The 19,052-nt window shown below is 37.1% G+C and overlaps 1 protein-coding gene across 3 annotated transcripts in view; it reads left to right on the forward strand.

Moving 5' to 3' along the window:
- myo6a (myosin VIa) overlaps window positions 1-19,052 on the forward strand; it is a 66,618-nt gene that overhangs the window by 13,578 nt on the left and 33,988 nt on the right. For all 3 annotated transcript variants that reach the window (XM_077219626.1, XM_077219627.1, XM_077219628.1), the window contains exons 2-10: window positions 8,967-9,090; window positions 13,524-13,593; window positions 13,685-13,758; window positions 13,977-14,106; window positions 15,424-15,529; window positions 15,705-15,760; window positions 15,865-15,962; window positions 16,193-16,357; window positions 17,760-17,840. In XM_077219626.1, the coding sequence (XP_077075741.1) occupies window positions 8,974-9,090; window positions 13,524-13,593; window positions 13,685-13,758; window positions 13,977-14,106; window positions 15,424-15,529; window positions 15,705-15,760; window positions 15,865-15,962; window positions 16,193-16,357; window positions 17,760-17,840 (897 nt within the window). In that variant the 5' untranslated portion in view covers window positions 8,967-8,973. The remainder of the gene's footprint in view (window positions 1-8,966; window positions 9,091-13,523; window positions 13,594-13,684; window positions 13,759-13,976; window positions 14,107-15,423; window positions 15,530-15,704; window positions 15,761-15,864; window positions 15,963-16,192; window positions 16,358-17,759; window positions 17,841-19,052) is intronic.

Raw genomic sequence — 19,052 nt, forward strand, 5'->3', positions numbered from 1 at the left:
GTAGTTCTCGAGTCAACAGCAGTTCGGATAGCAGTTCTCTCTCTCGTCAAGAGACGGTTAATGGATACAACAGATCTCGAGTCACCAGTACTGAACTGAGGAAACCGTGCGGACTCTGACATGTCCTCGAAGAACCCATGTGCTGCTGATACAGCTGATTGATTTTTATGGTTTTTCATGGTTCATGTAAAAGGATGAGTTGATTAAGACTAGTTTATTACCTTTTATAGACATGTAGAACATCCGGGTTTAACATCATTGTTGGGTGCTTTAATAACATAATTGCATACGTGATGTCATTTTGTGATTAAGTAGGCTAAGTTAAGTTTTTTTTAAACAGTTTTTTACAGTAAAAACAGTAATATTATGAAATATTATTACAGCAATCTACGATAATCTTGTAATAATATAATCTAATTTGAGTGGTACTTGTAGATTTCCGCGGGGAATATGCTTGTCGCCGTTCATCTTTGCATCATTACGTCACATCTGTAAACATAAAGAAAGAGTCCCGGCTAGTAAGCTATCGTGAGAATGCCATTTATGGCATTCTCACGGATCATTTATAGCCTTTCATTTATAAACGGATCATTTATAGCCTTTTCTCACAGCAGCTGGAATTATTAAATGTATTATTTTGATGGCAGATTGTAATCCAGAAATGTCCAAACGATTAGAGATTGGACTGTATAAAAATGTAGTTAATTAATGTTACTCAGTACTTAAATGTATAATAATTATACTGCAGCAAGAACATCGTAAACACATTTGTACACATTTGTCTAGTTTGCTGATTCTTTATATCAAAATCAATGACATCATCCTCAATTTTGTTTGTTTTGTGAATAAATCTATTATTCAAAAATATTTTAAAAATGCAATATCGTGTGCATGTGCGTGTGTGTGTGAGACATGAATACCTCTACATTTCTGGTTAAAAATGTATTTTAATATTTTTGTGAGGGACATAATGTCAGGGTAATACAACTGTTCTCATATCTGAATAGAGAGAAAAAAAAGTCTCATTAAAAGAATAAAAAAAAACATAAAAATAAGTTTTTTTATAAATATTGAACATTTTTTTTTTCATATTTGTTTAAACCAAAATAACAACTGCATTGCTTAATATTTTTTTTAAAAAAAACTTCTCAAATGAGACCAAATTCAAATCAAAGTTGTATGGTCCAACCTTCAAGCAGAAAATGACTTTCATGGTCAATAATTATCTTAAAATATTGAATAATTTGACCTTTTTCTAACAAGGCGAAGTGAGTCCAGGTTTTAAAATGTGATGTGGTGGAAAACTAATGACATTTTTATGAATTAATAATTAATGATTTTTACCTTAAGATGTGTACACATATATTTAAAGGGACACTATGTAACACTTTAAAATGATCAAGTCTGCTGGCAAAAAGACAATGCAACAGAGCTCGTAATAAAACAAGAATTAACATTGGTTTGGCTTTTCGGAGATGGAGAGAGAACTGTAAGGGCCAATCCCAATTCTACCCCTTACCCCTTCACTTTCCCCTTCCCCTATGTTTTGCATGTGCACGTGAAGGGGTAGGGCTGTCCCGATTCTCTTTTGGTTGGAGGGGGAGGGCTAAGGGGAAGGGCCAGATAGCCCTTCAAACGAAGATTTTTCGGGACCACACTTCAAACGAAGGGGTATGAGAAGTGTCACTGCATACACCAGCTACAGACAAAAAATGTCTGCCCAAGCAAAAAACAAGACCCATAAATGTAAAATTTTTTGGCTTTAATAAGTATTTTAACAACAAATAATGATTTGCTTTGTTACATTCAATCTTGTGTTCATATTTACGGTCAGTTTCTTCAAAGAAACGTTTGTAAAAAAATCGCAATAGTTTGCTAACGATAGTCCCGCAACATATTTACATGTCTGATAACTGGTGAATGTAATTGCGGAAGGGAATTGGCTTATATTTTATCGTACATCTGCTATGAACGCATTGTTTTCTTGTGGTTATATGTGAACACGATATAAACAAACAATGCTTACAGTTTCGTGCTTATTACAACATGAACAGATCAACCAGTCTGACAGCGAGCAACGTTTCCTTAAGTCCAAATAAGTCCATTTTGCAGCCATCATATATAACGTTGCCATAAACTGATCCACCAGCAAACTTAGGCGTCGAAAATATCGTCGTCTCCATATATAACTGTAACCCACGCAACTGAGATGACTGCAGCTGTCGACGGCATCTTGGAAGTTTGTGATAAACATCGGCGCATCTCCTGTGACGTAGGCGCTACGACGTATAATGACGTGTAACAGTGTAGTAGTGGTGTCCCATTTCTTAGGGGAATATTTTCACCCCTACGCCTTGCCACTCTGTTTCAAGGGTCAAGGGGAAGGCGAAGGGTTAGGGGTAGGGGAAGGCGAAGGGGAAAGGGGTAGAATTGGGCCTAAGTATCAGTATCGAAAAATCTATATTTTTGACAACACTGCATTGCACTTAAGTTTATTATTTCAGATGCTTTTTTGAAAGATTACAACTGAAAAATGTATATTATATATTATTCAACCCAACAAAGTGGGAAGTAGGTTGTGACCAAGTAAGTGACCGCATTACACACCACAGCTGAAATCCACTCTTATTTGGTGGGTTGGTGGGTGTTAATGTTAAGCCCTGAGTGTAACCATCAAGTAAAAAGGTTTTTCCAAACCAAATTAAATGAACTTGAATACATAGAGTATAATCGTAAGAAATAAACTAGATTTTGCCTTATCTTTATTATGGACACTCTATGTCATTGACCCATAAATGGAAATGATTATACAGCAACACGAGACCAGGAAGAAATAATGCGTTCAGTTAGCCTAGATCCAGTTATACTCAATAAATTTTACAACCTGGACAATAAGTTACTTTGTGAACTTTGATCTTTTTTTTTATTTTTCTGAGAGAGTGGATGCTGTTAAAGTCTCCAGGCGAGTCTGAAAGGCGATGTGGTGATTCGATGTGATACAGGGAAGGTAGGTAGCAAGTCCACAGATCCAGTTGGCCTTTGGCTTTGTAGTGATCTTGCTCTGGCATGTCAATCCTGGACCCAGAGGCTGTTTCACTGCCAAACTGGTTTTGGGAGACGTGATGTAAGACTTTTTTTTTTTTGCACATTAAGCATCTTGTGTCTGCTCACAATTTGGCAGCACTGCTCCATCTTTTTGACCTGGATGTGGGCTGATACTCTGTGACTTACCCGTCCAGGACGCTTGCCATGAAGAATCCTTTCTTTACTTTTAACTGTGAAAAATATGGGTTGTTCTTGTCATGTCAGGAAGGACACACCTAACACATGCATATGACCCAAGTGTGCTACATTGACATTGCTCAAATGCAATAACTGCAATGACTTCTCGAGGTGTAGTCAAGTCACCTTCATTTATATAGTGCTTTTAAAAATATGGACTGTTTCAAAGCAGCTTTACAGTGATAATAGGAAATTAAAGTAACACAGATTGTTTTGGCTTTACAGCAGCTCTAGAATAAGGTTATTGTCCAGCTAAAGTTAGTTTTGATTGATTCACTTCCGTCGCAACGATCATTAGTTATTAACTTGGGGGCCGCTAACACGACACCGTTCTAACAGAAAATTCTTTAATGCGATCCGGCCGATCATTTGCATAAAACAGTTCCTGGTGGCTCTGAAGATTTTTGATCGCTTCCGCGTAGCCACGTGAATCGGAATTATCCTGACAACGTTTTATCAGTACAGAGGTAAAGGGAAGGAGGCCTTCACAAGGGAAAGACTAGTTGACACAGCACTACGTTGTCGTCGTGTCCAGGCGCAGGTCCTTCATCAGATCCGGATACGGCCTGGATCCGGCGGACTGCGGTAAACCTCGGGATAAACAGAGACAAATATTAGCGTAGACGCCATCCTTCTTATGATGTACAAAGTACATCAGGATTTATGGGGAGTGTTCCCGGTTCCCGCTGATCTAAACTATGCAGCCTAACATTGAATTATAGAGGTCTATAATGTGTTATGTTTATGCTAAGCTAAAGAGATGTGTTTTTAGGCTAGATTTGAACTGACAAACTGTGTCTGCTTCCCGGACAATGTTAAGAAGATTGTTCCAACGTTTTGGTGCTAAATAGGAAAAGGATCTACCGCCAGCAGTCGATTTAGATATTCTAGGTATAATCGACTGGCTGGAATTTTGAGATTTTTAATTTCGGTCGATACAATATAATTCCGATATCGATATGAACAATATAAAAGCCTCAGAAAAAGTGCAAAGAACGCCCACAACAGATGTCTGTACATACAATCTTCTGAAAAATGAATTGGCCAAGTCTATGAAACCTGCTGGAGTCTTTTGGTACTGCACCATAACAAACTACATGAACCAATGAAATAACCCATCATAACAATAATATTCTCTTCTCAATACCTGCTACAAGACTATGAAAGCATATGGGTAGCAATATTCAATTTGAAATGTAATGTGCAAAATGACAATGCAATATGTAAAATGTTGTAAAACATTTGTTTTTAAATTTACATTTGCCATTACATTTCTGCAACGTTTGGTGCAAAATTAAAATTCAATTATATAATTTACATTTGCCATTTCATACACTAGTTTTAATATGTAAATTGAATACATATTTTAACGTTTTATAAGTTGCAAAATTAAAATGTATTACAGATATGACTAGATATGTTTAACATGTTCAAGCAAAAACTATAGCAAAATGATCATTTAAATGTTATTTTTCTCAATTGCATTTACACTCACAGTTAATACACTTGCGATTGCATTTTCATTAAATGTCCCGCAATGAATGTAGCAAAATTCAATGCATTCCGAGCCGATCACGCCCCCTCCCGACCTGTCAATCACTTCGTGAAGTTTCGGTTTCTTAGATATTACAATCATATGTATTGGTCATTCTGAGGTCACTCAGCATCCCCACATGCTCCAAATTCACGCAAAAAGTCTTGTTTGTTTGTGCTTCGTTTGTGCCAATTAAAGTTGTGTTTGTGCTGCTTCTATCGGGTCGGGTGGCACTGCTTCAGATAGTGGAACAGTTTTGATGTGTTCCCGCTGCTAGTCGGCACCACTCTCCGGCACATTTTAAAGCACGCTGAAACACCGAAACACCACTGAATTTATACCACTGAATTAGTCTTTCCTCTCTTATCAACTATTTTGTCTGCTTTCTCCTCACTTGTGGAAGCTTGTTCAGTCACATTTGTATTGCGTTCAGGGGCACTCATTCTGTAGCTGAAACTTGCCGCGTTGGAGATCAGCCGTGCTGAGCTGAGCACTGGCTGCGTTTCTGTGGTGTACGTCATCATGAAAGTAGCCAATTGTGTTCTGCTCTTTCTGACGGCTGCGTGCCTAACGTCAGTTATATTGAAATATCGAAAATGTGTTTAAAAATCTTATCATCGTTATCGGGAAAAAAAATATGGCGATATATATTGATATTGAATTATTGTCCAGCCCTACTTCCTGGTTCTGGTAAGAACTCTAGCGGCTGCGTTTTGGATCAGCTGTAATTTGTTTATTAAGCGTGCAGGGCAACCACCCAGTACAGCATTCCAATAATCTAGCCTTGATGTCGTGAACGCATTAACTAATTGTTCTGCATTTGTCATTGAGAGCATAGCCTATGTCGTAATTTAGATATATTTTTTAGATGGAAAAATTCGGTTTTACAGATACTATTCACGTGACTTTCAAATGAAAGATTGCTAAGTAAGCAGGACAGCTGAATTTCATAAGCAAGTCTACAGACTTCAGACCGTAAAACACGTCTTGAGTTGTAGATCAGTTAGCTTTAACTGACAGAAGGTGGAAAATCTGTCAGATCATTAAAAACTGGATGAAATCTAAATCAGTTTTGTGGCTTTTAGTCCATGTCTTTTAAGTGTTTTTTTTTGGTATTACACAATATCCAAACTAGTTTTGCTGCTGTAGACTGTTACCAGTGTTACACCCATTACATTACATTACCGCTCCCACTTCTGTTTTGCTTTTTTTTTTATAGAAATAAAAACCATTTAGTTCAGTTGGATGACAAATTTTACAATTATAAACCGAAAGCGTCCGCTCTGCTCCATGAAGCACGAGCTGCAGAGTCGCAGCAAGAGTCAGATTGCACTTATCAGTTAACTCTCCTTACTCTCGTCACATGATAAGACAGTGGCAGAGGATTTTGTACGCAGCAGATCCTGAGCGTCATTGACAAATATTTTATCTTGTAAAATGTGAGGTTAGTACCGCCACTCCTTATGCACAGCGTACTCATGATCGCGAATTAGAAAGTGAAAGTTAAAATCAAGCCCATATTCTAAAGCGATTTCAATTCCCCGCATACAGAAAGTCGCAATATGATGAGATTCAAGCGACAAGCTATCTGTACAAAGTGACAAGGCAAGATGCAACAAAAGCAACACAAATCACAGCCAATTAGAATAACTTGTGGGTAGGGCTTGACTTCGATACCGGTTCCTTAGCGATACTTTTTCCATACCAATTTTATGAAATACGTTTTAACAAGATTACATTACCCTTAAAAAAAACTTTGGTTTTATTTTTTCAGTTTGTTGACTTTTTTACTGACCCAAAGACTCATATATGCCTCGCGGGCATAAAGCTTGCTTTTGCCATAAAGCACTGGCAAAAGTAGCCTAATGATTATGCATGTAAAAATAGCAAGAAGTGTTTTTGCTAGCATTAAAATGTGTCTAGTACCTGAGTCCTATTTGCTATAAAGCCGAATATTTAAAACAATCTCCATTACTTTCCAGTTATACTCGGTACAAGGATTGATCTACTGGGAAAAAAAGAGGAACATTATGAACAAACTCTAGATAACAACAGTTCCTATGTCAAAAATCTGGCAAGTAAAACAGCCTTGAAAAATGTACAGTCGCCTAACGAATAGTTGAGAGCCGGAGTTCTTTATCGATAGTTCGAAACTACTGGCAGGATGGACTTGCACTGACAGAAGAAGATAACTTTTATTTGACAAGTAATCATGTAGTAACACAACATACATCGTAAGTGTATAAAATACTAATACAGTAAACCAAAAAATGCAAACGCATTTAGAAGCCAAGACTAGAGCACTTAGTTCCCTAAAAAGAGGGAAAATTTAAACTTGCTGCTCTTTTTGTTTGTTTGTTTGTTTTCATTTTTAGTTCAAATAAATCAATTGAATGTTGGAAATCAAACTTTCTATGCCATTTATCTTTGGCATAGACAGAAACACAGCGATGTGGAAAAGTACCTCACCCCCACTGTGAAGTATGGTGGTGGATTTCTAATGTTGTGTCCAGGGTCTAAGACCCTGGACAACTTTTGATACACGGTATCATAAACTCCATCAAATACCAGCAGATATTAATTCAACATCTGACTGACTCTGTCAGGAAGCTTTAACTGGGCCGTGGCTAAATCTTCCAGCATGACAATGATCCAAAGCACATCTTGCATTTTGTGTGACCATATTCTACACCCCGTAACCCTAAACATACTATTAATGAGCAGTAATTAGGAGTTTATTGGGGTAAAAGTCATAGATAATATTTGGTTAATAGTTAGACTAATGAGATGGGGATTTTTAAAATATGTTGTATTGAGATGTTTGTAGACTTGCACCACAGTCACTCCATTGTTCTCTTCGCTGTACTTTGGCTTGATGTCATGCAGAAAGATTTGTGTTCATTCTGAAATCTGAGTTAAGTGATCTGGATAAAGCACCTCTCTGTGTTTTGCTCCATTTATCTTTCCCTCAGTAGTCATTAGTCTTTCTAATGAAACCCATCCCAATATGACCAGCAGTTGCACAATAGACATTGTTTTCTGAATCTAAATCAAAATTTAATGTATCCTATGCAACTAAATAAATCACTTATAAATGTCTTAAACGCCCCTTTGAGATTGTTGAATAGAATTTAACCACATAATTTTCACATTTCAATTTGTGAGTGCAGATATACAGTATATAGTTGTCTTAAACTGTTCATTATTGAACACTTGAAACAGGCAATAGAAAAATTAAATCAAATATACAAACACATCTCCATTGTTTTGATCATCTTAATAGTATAATTTAAAAAATGAAAATCTTTATATATATATATATCATTTTTTTATGTAGAATTGATGGACATGATTTACAATATTTATCAAATAGGACCCGATAGAAGAACTGTACATTTTAATAGTTACAAATGCCATTAAACTTTGCTTTAAATATGTTTGCATAGAATTTCGTGTTTAAATGTACAGTAATTACTTATTTGTAAAACATTATATGTAAGGAATAATTAACAAAAGTCCATTGAATTATTAGAAAATAATAATTATTTTCTGATAATTCAACGACCCAGGGTCAATTATTCCATTTCTACTATGTTTACCACACATCAAGATATTGTTCAGGCGATGTATTTCAAGACATTTGTCTAGTCTTTGTCCTTAAAACACTATGTGTAAGACCTATTTCTGACGGATCTAATCCCAAGCCTCCGTTGGTAATTGTTAAACGTCATTTTAGAGCCCATAAGCTGTAAGTTTATCTGCAAAAAAGTTGTAAGCTGCAAAAAAATATAGTAAATCCTATGGTTTACTATATTTATTTGCTGGGTCGGTGTCATTGTGGGTTTTGGTTCTTTTGCTGTTGTCAGCTGTAAGGACCTTTGAAATAACTGAAATCATTTGGCGGAGTGATATGGAACTCTAATGTGGTCAAGACCTTCCTGGAACTACTTTATTCATTCGTTTACCTGAAAATAATTGCACACCTTGGAACGTTTGTCAACCAATCAGATTCAAGCATTCAACAGCTCCGTACTATAAAATGTTTTAATTACTTTTAATGAAAGAATTTTTTTTTTGCCTGAGGCAAACTAACGTTTTCTCTGTTCTTCTTCCATTGGCATTTGATTGTTTTCCTGTTTTTCTTCCTCAGCGGTGAAATGGACGATGGAAAGCCGGTGTGGGCCCCCCACCCTACAGATGGGTTCCAGCTGGGAAGAATCATCGACATCAGTGCCGATAGTCTGACCATCGAACCTCTCAACCAGAGAGGGAAGGTGAGGAGGAGCTTCTGCAGAAATACATAGCGTCACGTTTAAAGCTGAAACATGCTTTAAACATGCGTGCAAGCACATGAACACAAATACTTCCAGTTACACAAGCTCTTTTTATACATTTTTGCATTCATTATGTGTCAGAAAATATAATTAATTATCCAATGGAAGTACATGCTGTAGTCCCAAGGGCTCTACATTAAGTCATTTATGACTCAGTTTTCGTTTAAATATCAATGTCATAGCAGATCAACAATTTGAATCTTGCTGAGCAAGTTAACAGTCAAGTCAAGACTTTCATCATGACTGTCAAGAACTGTCATCATGTTTATAGCGTGTATAATAACACATCTGGTTTAATGGGATAGTTCACCTAAATGTGAAAAAATTCTGAAATCATTTACTCACCCTCATGTCATTACAAACGTATGGTTTTCTTTCTCAAAAAGAAAGCTTTTTGAAGACTTTTGGTAATCAAACCATTTTGGTTACAATTGACTTGTATGGACAAAAAAAATCTTAAAATATGCTCTTTTGATATTCCACAGAAGAAAGACAGTCATATAGTTTTGGAAAAGCATGAGTAAAGGATGACAGATTTTTAATTTTGGGTGAACTATTTCTTTAATGGTACAAAAGTCATTTTGTTTCCCCCCTGAATACTGAGGTTTGTTAATGCAAGAACTCATATTATCTACAAAAAGAAACGCTCTTAAAATGCGTTAGCTGATCATTTGGGCCTGTGTATTTGTGTAATGTTTTTTTGTAGCCTTTTAAGCTTGCAATTATCCAGCCTGACGTCAGAGGGTTAAACCCATAGAATATGATTTAGTGAGAGATATTCATGAAACAGGGAATGGCACTTAGTTAAAAATCTATGTTTTTTAAGTAAGGGATAATGTATATCCAGCCAGTTGTTATCTCAGAATAAACCCAGACAGGGTGATCAGGACTTGATCAGATCTTCCATCAGCCTGAAGGGGTTTATTCTGTGAGAACAACCGGCTGGATGTACATTATCCCATTTATTAAACGGCTACTTGCAATATAAGTAAATAAGAGTCTAAATATTTTATTAGGTCTTTAAACATATTAAACATATTCTAAACATAAACTGATTGTTTGAGATTCATAAGTGACAGACGGATTTGCATCTTGGATTGGACACAACCTTTTATATGAGAATTAGTTTCTCCTCAGGTGTTAAAGTTTATAAGCCTGCTTATGATTTTGCAGTCATACCAATGCAGAATTCTATAGTTACGTCCATGTTATTATTTGCATCTAGTTTTGTTTTTTCCCTACTGTGACCCTGTGAGAACAGACCTGGTGGCCATTTTTAGATTGCAGCTCAACAGTTAAGACTATGTTTCCTGCACAGCTTTGTGAATCTGCTGCTGCAAAAAAATCATATTTTACCTGACTTGAGTGATGTGAATTTGCGGTCTAAATGAATTGTGATGAGAAAATATGACCGTGTACAGAAAACCAATGGCAAGAAAACCTGCTTGATTATGAGCCAGTTGAGCTCACGTTAAAAAACTCACGTTACCTGTTTAAATTATTCTAAGGAATCCTGAACTCCTGAACTGAATCCATTAGAGCGGGTAATGAATCATTAAACAACTGACACACTGAGCTGCAAGTCGTCATTGCTTTCAGCCTTGTCCGTCTTGAAAGGAAGTTTTGTATTGAACTGAACTTTAATACAATTTCTCATCAAAAACTGACTGATTGAATGTAGTTTTAATGTACTATTAAAATGTGTTTCTTTAAGAAGGGTCAGTTAGTAATGATTAAAATGTGTATGCGCCACAAACCTTAAATGTACTTTATTTCAAGGTGTTCATTGTTAAAATGACTGAAGCGTGGAAGGGTGAATAGGAGCCACAGTTCTGTAGAAAACAAAGCCAGATAGGAGGACTTATAGTTCAGGGTGGAAATGAAACTGCTCACTCTCCTACTGGTTGTCAAGGAACACCAGTGAAAATCTCATTAAAAACCGCATTCCAGAGGGAAAGTTCTGTTGATTTAAAGGGCTTTTAGTAAAAAGCTTGTGCTTTCAAAACAAGGAACTGCTAATATGATCTCATAATGAGGTACTTGCATTTTTGTCATGTTTCTGTCAAAAACATTTTTTGAACTTCACAGATTGTTTGCAGAAGCAGAAGAATGATTAAATCTGTGGCTGAATGCTTGTGTTTTCAGAGCTCCTGCAAACACTCCCTACTGCCCATATGGAGTCCGTCCCTCTCTGGAGCTTTACACACATTACAGTAGCAATGTGTGTGTGTGTTTGTTTGTGTGTGTGTGTGCGTGTGGGTGTGCGTGCGTGCGTGCGTGCGTGCGTGCGTGCGTGCGTGCGTGTGCGTGTGCGTGCGCGTGCGTGTGTTTTCACGTCTGACAACTTCAAGACAGCGTGTTGTGTGCAGCATTACATCTTGCCCATGTGATTTGTGTGCAGTGTGATGTCGCTTGGCTGTGAAAGCACAATGGGCTGTCTGTTTACACGCTACAAGTGTGTGTGTGTGGAAGACACACTATTGTCTGATATCACAACAGAAGCATGGAGGTGGAATACATAAAGTGGGAACCGTAGATAATTAGTTGTAGTTGTGTTTGCTAAGGCAAGCATCAATATTGCTATCAGACCCCAAGTATTAAAGGGTTAATTCACCCAAAAAGGAAAATTCTGTCATTATTTGTTCACCCGCATTTCGTTCCAAACCCATAAGACTTTCGCTCATCTTCAGAACACAAATGATTTAAGATGATTGATGCTTCAAAAAGTTCATAAAGTGACTGTAAAAAATCATGAGGAAGCCGTTTAATCCAAGTCTTCAGAAGAGATTCGATCTCGCTTTGTATTAAGACTGGGTTGAAAATATTGGTTTCTCGATTTTAAAGCACCAAATAAACATGAATGAACATCAGAAGGAATGTTGAAAGATACAGTTCAACTTACTAAAATCTGTGTCTTAGATTTAAACTAAAATGTCTCAATCAGTGCTTCAACTACAGAAAGATGTCAATAAAACAGCTTATGTATGTCACCCATATCTTTTTTCACCTCAGAAAAGCCATTCAGTGACCAACCATAACTCCATAACTAGAAAAATTAACACTAGAGAGGAGCATTTTGCTAAATATGTGCACATTATTACATATCCATCATATCTTTTTTCTTAACCTTTAATTGAATTGGGATTTAATTGGGAAAATCTAAATCGAATTGTGAAAAATGTGTAAATGGCTAGCCCTACTTTATATGACAAACAGATCTAATGTAGGCTTTTGTTCAACTATTGTATTGATGGAGCACATGCAGTACAGTAAACAGAAGCTCAGCTGTAATTTCTTGACACTGAGGTTTGTTTTCACATCAAGCAAATAATGGTTGAGCTTTACTGTGTTTGATGTGCTTTATGTGATAAACACACAATGTCCTCTACGATGTCTTTTTAAACTTTGAGTCATTGTTTTGGTGAAGTGGATTCTCAAGTTTCAGTAAAATATCTATATTTGTGTTTCAAAGATGAATAAGTCGAATGGGTTTGGAACCACATGAGGATGAGAAAATTATGACAGAATTTAAATTTTTGGGTGAACTTTCCCTTTAAACGTCAGCATGTAACTAATCCTACATGTGTGCTTTAGAAATAAATAACACTTTAAAGTGTGCAGCTTGTTGAAGAGTTGTGCTATTTTTTTGTCATTCAGAATTGACTTACATGTACTTAGTAACACCTTAGAAACCGTCCAGAACCCCCTAGCAACAGCATAGCAACATGCTAAAAACACTGTGAATGCCACAAATTAGTCACCACAATTAAAGGTGCTCAAAGCGTTGTCACGCATTTTTTAGGCCAAAAAATTTTTTGTCCCCACCTGTCCCCTGAACACACTGTAAAAAAACATGGTCTCTGCAGACACCCAAGGCTCCACAAACGGCAACAAAAACAAATTGGGCTTACCCGCACCACGAAACATAACACACTGTTCCAGCCAATAACCGACAAGAAGGGTTTGGGGGGTTAGTGCGCGGATGAGGAGGAGGGAGGGTCTAGCTAGCCTTAGTTTTGTTTGACAATACTTTAAACGTCAACAAGAAGTGATGTCACCCGACACCGCTTAGAGCACCTTTAATACAGCAAACAACTTCTAAGCAACTGCATATTTAGAGTTCCCTAGCAACACCCTGTCAACCCTCCACAACTCCCTAGCAACACCTTAGCTTCAAGATTCCAAATACTGCTCACTTTTTTTTTTCACTGACATGCAAAATCCAGATTATTAAAGTGCTCATTAACGTTCAATGCAAGCAGAGAGTTGTATGATTGTGCATGTGCAAGAGAAAGCGTGTGGCACTTTACACAGGTTTTCACAGGCTTTTAGTGTGCTGTACGGTTAATGATGGTCATTTCTCTGTGTTCCAGAACTTTCAGGCTTCTGTCAATCAAGTCTTCCCTGCTGAAGATGATGTCAACAAACATGTGGAGGACAACTGTAAGTGTCAATAGTTTGAGATGTACATGTTAGTCATCTGTTGGTTAAAACGACACCATTGTTCACTAATGGCTTTGTGTGTGTGTTACAGGCTCGTTGATGTACTTGAACGAAGCCACGCTTCTAAATAATGTCCGTGTGCGCTATAGTAAAGATAAGATTTATGTAAGTATATTCTTTGTTGCCAATGTTGTCATGAAGACACTATTCTTTATGTCCCTTCATACATACTTCTCTTCTATGATTAAATGTCATTTCTGAAATTCCTTAAATTAATTTTTATGTACAAATTTTCAGTTCATTAATATTTGAAAAAAGGGTCTGCAGAATATAAATTCATTCATTGGTTCCTTTCTTGCTGCTCATGTTACTTTGTGTTCTAGACATTTGTTGCCAACATCCTGATTGCTGTGAATCCATATTGTGAGATTCCCAAGCTGTATTCCCCAGAGAGCATCAAACAGTACCGGGGCCGATCGCTGGGCACTCTGCCACCTCACGTCTATGCAATTGGTAAGTGGCCTTGGACCTACATGCTACATTTAATGCAAAGGAAGAGATATTATAGTGTCCCTATTATGCTATTTTTAAAGGTTCCTACAACCGATTTACATGAATCCCAGGTCAAAAAACACCCTTCTCATTATATAGTAGTTAACATAAACAAAAAAAACAAAAACAAAAAAAAAATTTTAAACAAAAAAAACCCTTTCCTTCTCCTTTAAATCTTCCCTTGTCTGGATTTTGCTACTCTGAGCAGTGCCTGAAATTTGTATTTTGAGCACTTCTTGTGTTGTTCTTGCCTCTTCACGATGACTCGCTTGCTTTAGTCCTCAGTTGTAAGTCGCTTAGGATAAAAGCGTCTGCTAAAGGACTAAATGTAAATGTGTAAATGTATATACATTGCAGCATCGTTACTTTTCATTACTAAACCCTTCCTTTCCGAGAGTCTACTCTGTTCTGATTGGTCAGATGGTCCAGTGTGCTGTGATTGGTCTCCTCTGCTCTGATTGGTCAGACAGCCCAGTCTGTTGTGATTGGTCTTCTCTGTTCTGATTGGTCAGATGGCCCAGTCTGTTGTGATTGGTCTACTCTGCTCTGATTGGTCAGGTGGCCCAGTCTGTTGTGATCGTTCTACTCTGCTTTGATTGGTCAGATGGTCCAGTCTGTTGTGATTGGTCGACTCTGGTCTGATTGGTCAGACGGCTCAGTCTGTTTTGATTAGTCTACTCTACTCTGCTCTGATTGGTCAGATGGCTCAGTCTGTTTTTATTGGTCAACCGCTTATAGCACGTGTCGGAAACAAAACACCTATAATCATATCTGAATTTTGTCTCCAGAGGCTTCCTCAGTGCTTGATACGAACAGAAATTAGGATGTCGGTTTTACTGTATCAATTCCAGCGAGTCTTTGGAAGAGGGTGCAAAGTGGGTTTGCTTTCGCAGCACAGTCAACAACACGAACCAAACTCTTCCAGTCTCTGATACAACTACAGTGCTTGTGCTACAGTGTTGTTCGTGGATAGCCAATGAAGACCATATGCTGGCTTTATGCAAATTTGTTATGTAGATCTGTAACAGGAAGTGAGACTGGAATTACTGACGAATCGTTTCAACAGTTCAGAATCGATTATTTCTTCTAGGAGACAATACCTTTATTCTTCGTGCACTTTGATCTTAGAAACTTTGCAGACCTTTTACATTCACGCATAATAGGGGCACTTAAGGCTTCTCAATGATGTACACAAAATATATACTATTAGCTTGAAAATATATATAAATTGAAATGTATTACTCCCTGTATATACTCATACCTATTATATATGTTTAGCGGATAAAACTTATCGTGACATGAAGGTGTTGAAGATGAGTCAGTCCATCGTTGTGTCGGGAGAGTCAGGAGCTGGAAAAACCGAAAACACCAAGTTTGTTCTCAGGTATAGAAAGGTCTTATTTATTTAGCAATAAAATAGTTTGAATAAAAGGAAGATATGCATTTCTACGTAAAACTCCATTCCTTTGTTTTTAACACAAAATATGTACATGATATGAATTAAGGAATTACGAATATGTTTAATTTAATGTGAGATGGGTTGTTCTCTCCTTCCACAGGTACTTAACTACGTCTTATGGTACAGGTCAAGACATTGATGAAAGAATAGTTGAAGGTAGGCTTGAATGACTAATCTAAATTTGTACCCCACTATACTTTAACTAATGTAAGTCATAGAAAATATGACAAAGAAACTTTTTTTCCATCACTCAATTCTAGCAAACCCACTGCTCGAGGCATTTGGAAATGCCAAAACTGTCCGAAACAACAACAGCAGTCGCTTTGGGAAATTTGTAGAGATTCACTTTAATGAAAAGGTGCGTATTGTACAAAAGTTTCACTACAGTCAGATAAATGTAATGCTTTTTATATATCAGTGCACAGTTTTAATTTTTCGCTGAATTTGTTGTCCACTGAGTGCTTGGCGCAACACCATCTGCTGTTGTTTTTTTTAATTGATATAGTGAGTAGTGATGCAAATGTGTGATTTTGTAAATCAATTTGTTAGGCATTTCTTTGCATGCAGTGCTGATTTGTTTTTTTCCAGAACACAGTAGTAGGTGGTTTTGTGTCCCATTACCTGTTGGAGAAGTCCCGCATCTGCACGCAGGGACAGGAGGAGAGGAACTATCACATCTTCTACCGACTGTGTGCTGGAGCTCCTGAAGACATCAAGGAGAAGTTCCACCTCAGCTCTCCAGACTGTTTCAGGGTGTGTGAATCCTGCATCTCACAGACCCACTACACTTACATTACGCTTCAACTTCTTTAAAATAGCCAGGAAGGGGCTGTTTACACCTTGTATTAAGATGTTTTTGGTCGATCGGATCACAAGTGGACGACACTAAATACAGGTGGTCTGACGGGGGTCTAAAACGGGGTCTAAAACGTTTTGACCTCGTCCACTTTCCAATACTTCCAGAGGTAGTTGAAAAAACGACCATTCGACCGGATTGCTTTCGTAGTGTAAACGCTCATGTGGTCGAATGTGTTCAAACAGCCACAAAAGACTGTCTACTCTCCGCCTACTGAACTAATGAGTGAACATTATGGGAAGATCTCTAGCCAGACGGGATTTAAACAAGTTTGGTTTGAAGGTGAAAAACGTTCTAAACACAATGTTCTCTCATCATTCCTGATCTCTAACACACACTCACAGTGTCCGGATGGTCTCGTGGCTGTCAGAGCAGAAACTAAAGCTGATTTTCTCTGTATGTTTTTCCAGTCATCTCTGACTACTCTGATGTTCATATGTAAATTTTGTAAGCTTATTTTGTCCATTAGATCAAAAGATCTGTAAAAACCCATACATTTATACATTTATTTATTTATGAAAGTCGACAAAAGAGACTGATTAAACACCAGGTGTAAACGGGAATTTGTCTTCCTCGTCTACTTGTGATCTGATAGAACAAAACGCATCTTAATACCCGGTGTAAACAGGGTCTGAGTGACTTATCAATGAGTGTGTTTACATGCACGTTCTTAACCCGATTATGCTTAATAAGCCATCAATGCATTTGTAATGGCGTTAACCCTTGTTCCTATACTGGAGTACGGTCATAAACAGCTTAAGCATAAACCGACTCTTTCTTTACCCAAGAAATGATTAAAATGTGTTCTCATGTTGTGCAGAAGTGGTGCAGCCAAAATGCTGCATCCCTAACTGTGTAAGAGGAGAATATGGGTCTGTAAGCTTCTCGCTGATATTTTGGAATACTCTTGGGTTTTTAATGCTTTATTTAAAATCAAAACTGACATAAAAATGGAATACTCTAAATCAGATACATGAATAGTTAGGTTTTGACCTCAATACTGGGGAATAACCTGATTTATTAATGAAGTCTTGTAAACGTGGTTCACTTGTGTTGCCAGGTTATTGGTTTGCATGTTAACCGAGCTGACCTGAACATATATTTTTATATGCATTCCACTTAAGACAGGCTGATGTCTGTTATTAATTTGTGCTATATTAGCATGACAGTATTATTTGGCATATTCAGGTTGAGTGTGATCAAGCAAAGTGTTGAAGTTGTATTATTGAAATAGTCTGTTAGCTAAGTAAATATCTGTTAGCTAAACCATTTTTATTGTACACATTTTTTTCCATCTAGTATCTATGTCGAGGATGCACAAGGTACTTCTCTACCAAGGATTCAGACAAGCTGATTCCTCAAAACCGCAAGAGTCCAGAGGTAATACATTTATTTTCTATCAATTTTCTGTATTATCACAGGAACTGCCATCAATGCGGCTTAAAACGACTCTAAAGGTTATTTGAGAGGGAATTTACTTGGCCTCACTCTATTATAATTTTTTTGGATACATCTGTAAGGCAGGCTTACTATGCACCGTGAAAGTTAACAGCAAAGATTTGTTACGTTTTATACTAAAGTCTTATCCACCAATTTGACACATTTTCACACCAAACATGTAAAATTGATTGAATTTACTGGAAATAATTCATAATTGTGTCATTTTTAAAATATTCAGTTTTCAAAGATTTGGATTAAGTGGCAATAGGGTCATTGGTGAGATGGGTAGAAGAAGAGTCTTTGATGAAGGCGTCAGTGGAGGGTCACTGGGACGTGATTCTGGTTTTATAGATTCGCTGTTGATTTAGGCATTATACGCCTCATCACTGATTCATCTCAGCCTTTGCGAGTGTCTATACTTCTGTTTGGTTGCTGGCCTACGGCTTGATATTTCACAGATACAAGGCATTTTCTTATGACCATGTATATCAAATTGTTTGTAATTTATGCATGATTGTGTTCATACTAATCTAATCACTGCACTAATCTTCGTTGTGTGTGTGTGTGTGTTTGTGTGTCCCTGATATATCAAAGGATGGGCAGGTGAATATGCGTGTTGTGCAATCAGTGGGACTTTGGTTTTCTTCTCTCCTTTTGTGATATAAATACTTGACCTGGGTCCAATGTATTTCTTGGAGGACAATGATCATTATATTGTGTCATTTGGAATGTGGGTTTACTAGTTTTAATCGATTTCTCATCATTTCCTTGTTCCTTTAGTTAACAAACTTGAAGGAATATTCTACTTGAGTTACACTGGTTACATATTAACCTTTTTGGATTATATACAATTTTACAGCATGTTCCTGCCATGGCCATGTAACACTTAAAAGCAACAAAAAAAAAAAAAGTGCAATATATTTGACCCAGATCTTGTAAAAATGGGAAGGTACTTTTATTTATTGGGAGCTAAACTGCCATTTCCCTCCTGTTTTGGCTTTTCTTGGCTTTCCATATGGTAACGGGATATTACTCTCTTAATATTCCTGTTTATGATTTGACACAAAATACCAACAACTTGTCATTTTATTTAACAGGCAATTGGGGGATGCAACATTTATGTCATTTAAAAATATCCACACATAGTTACAT

The sequence above is a fragment of the Siphateles boraxobius genome, unplaced genomic scaffold (genome assembly GCF_051911475.1).
Source record: "Siphateles boraxobius isolate OS27281-9 unplaced genomic scaffold, OSU_SipBor_1 8, whole genome shotgun sequence".
NCBI classification, from domain to species: domain Eukaryota; kingdom Metazoa; phylum Chordata; class Actinopteri; order Cypriniformes; family Leuciscidae; genus Siphateles; species Siphateles boraxobius.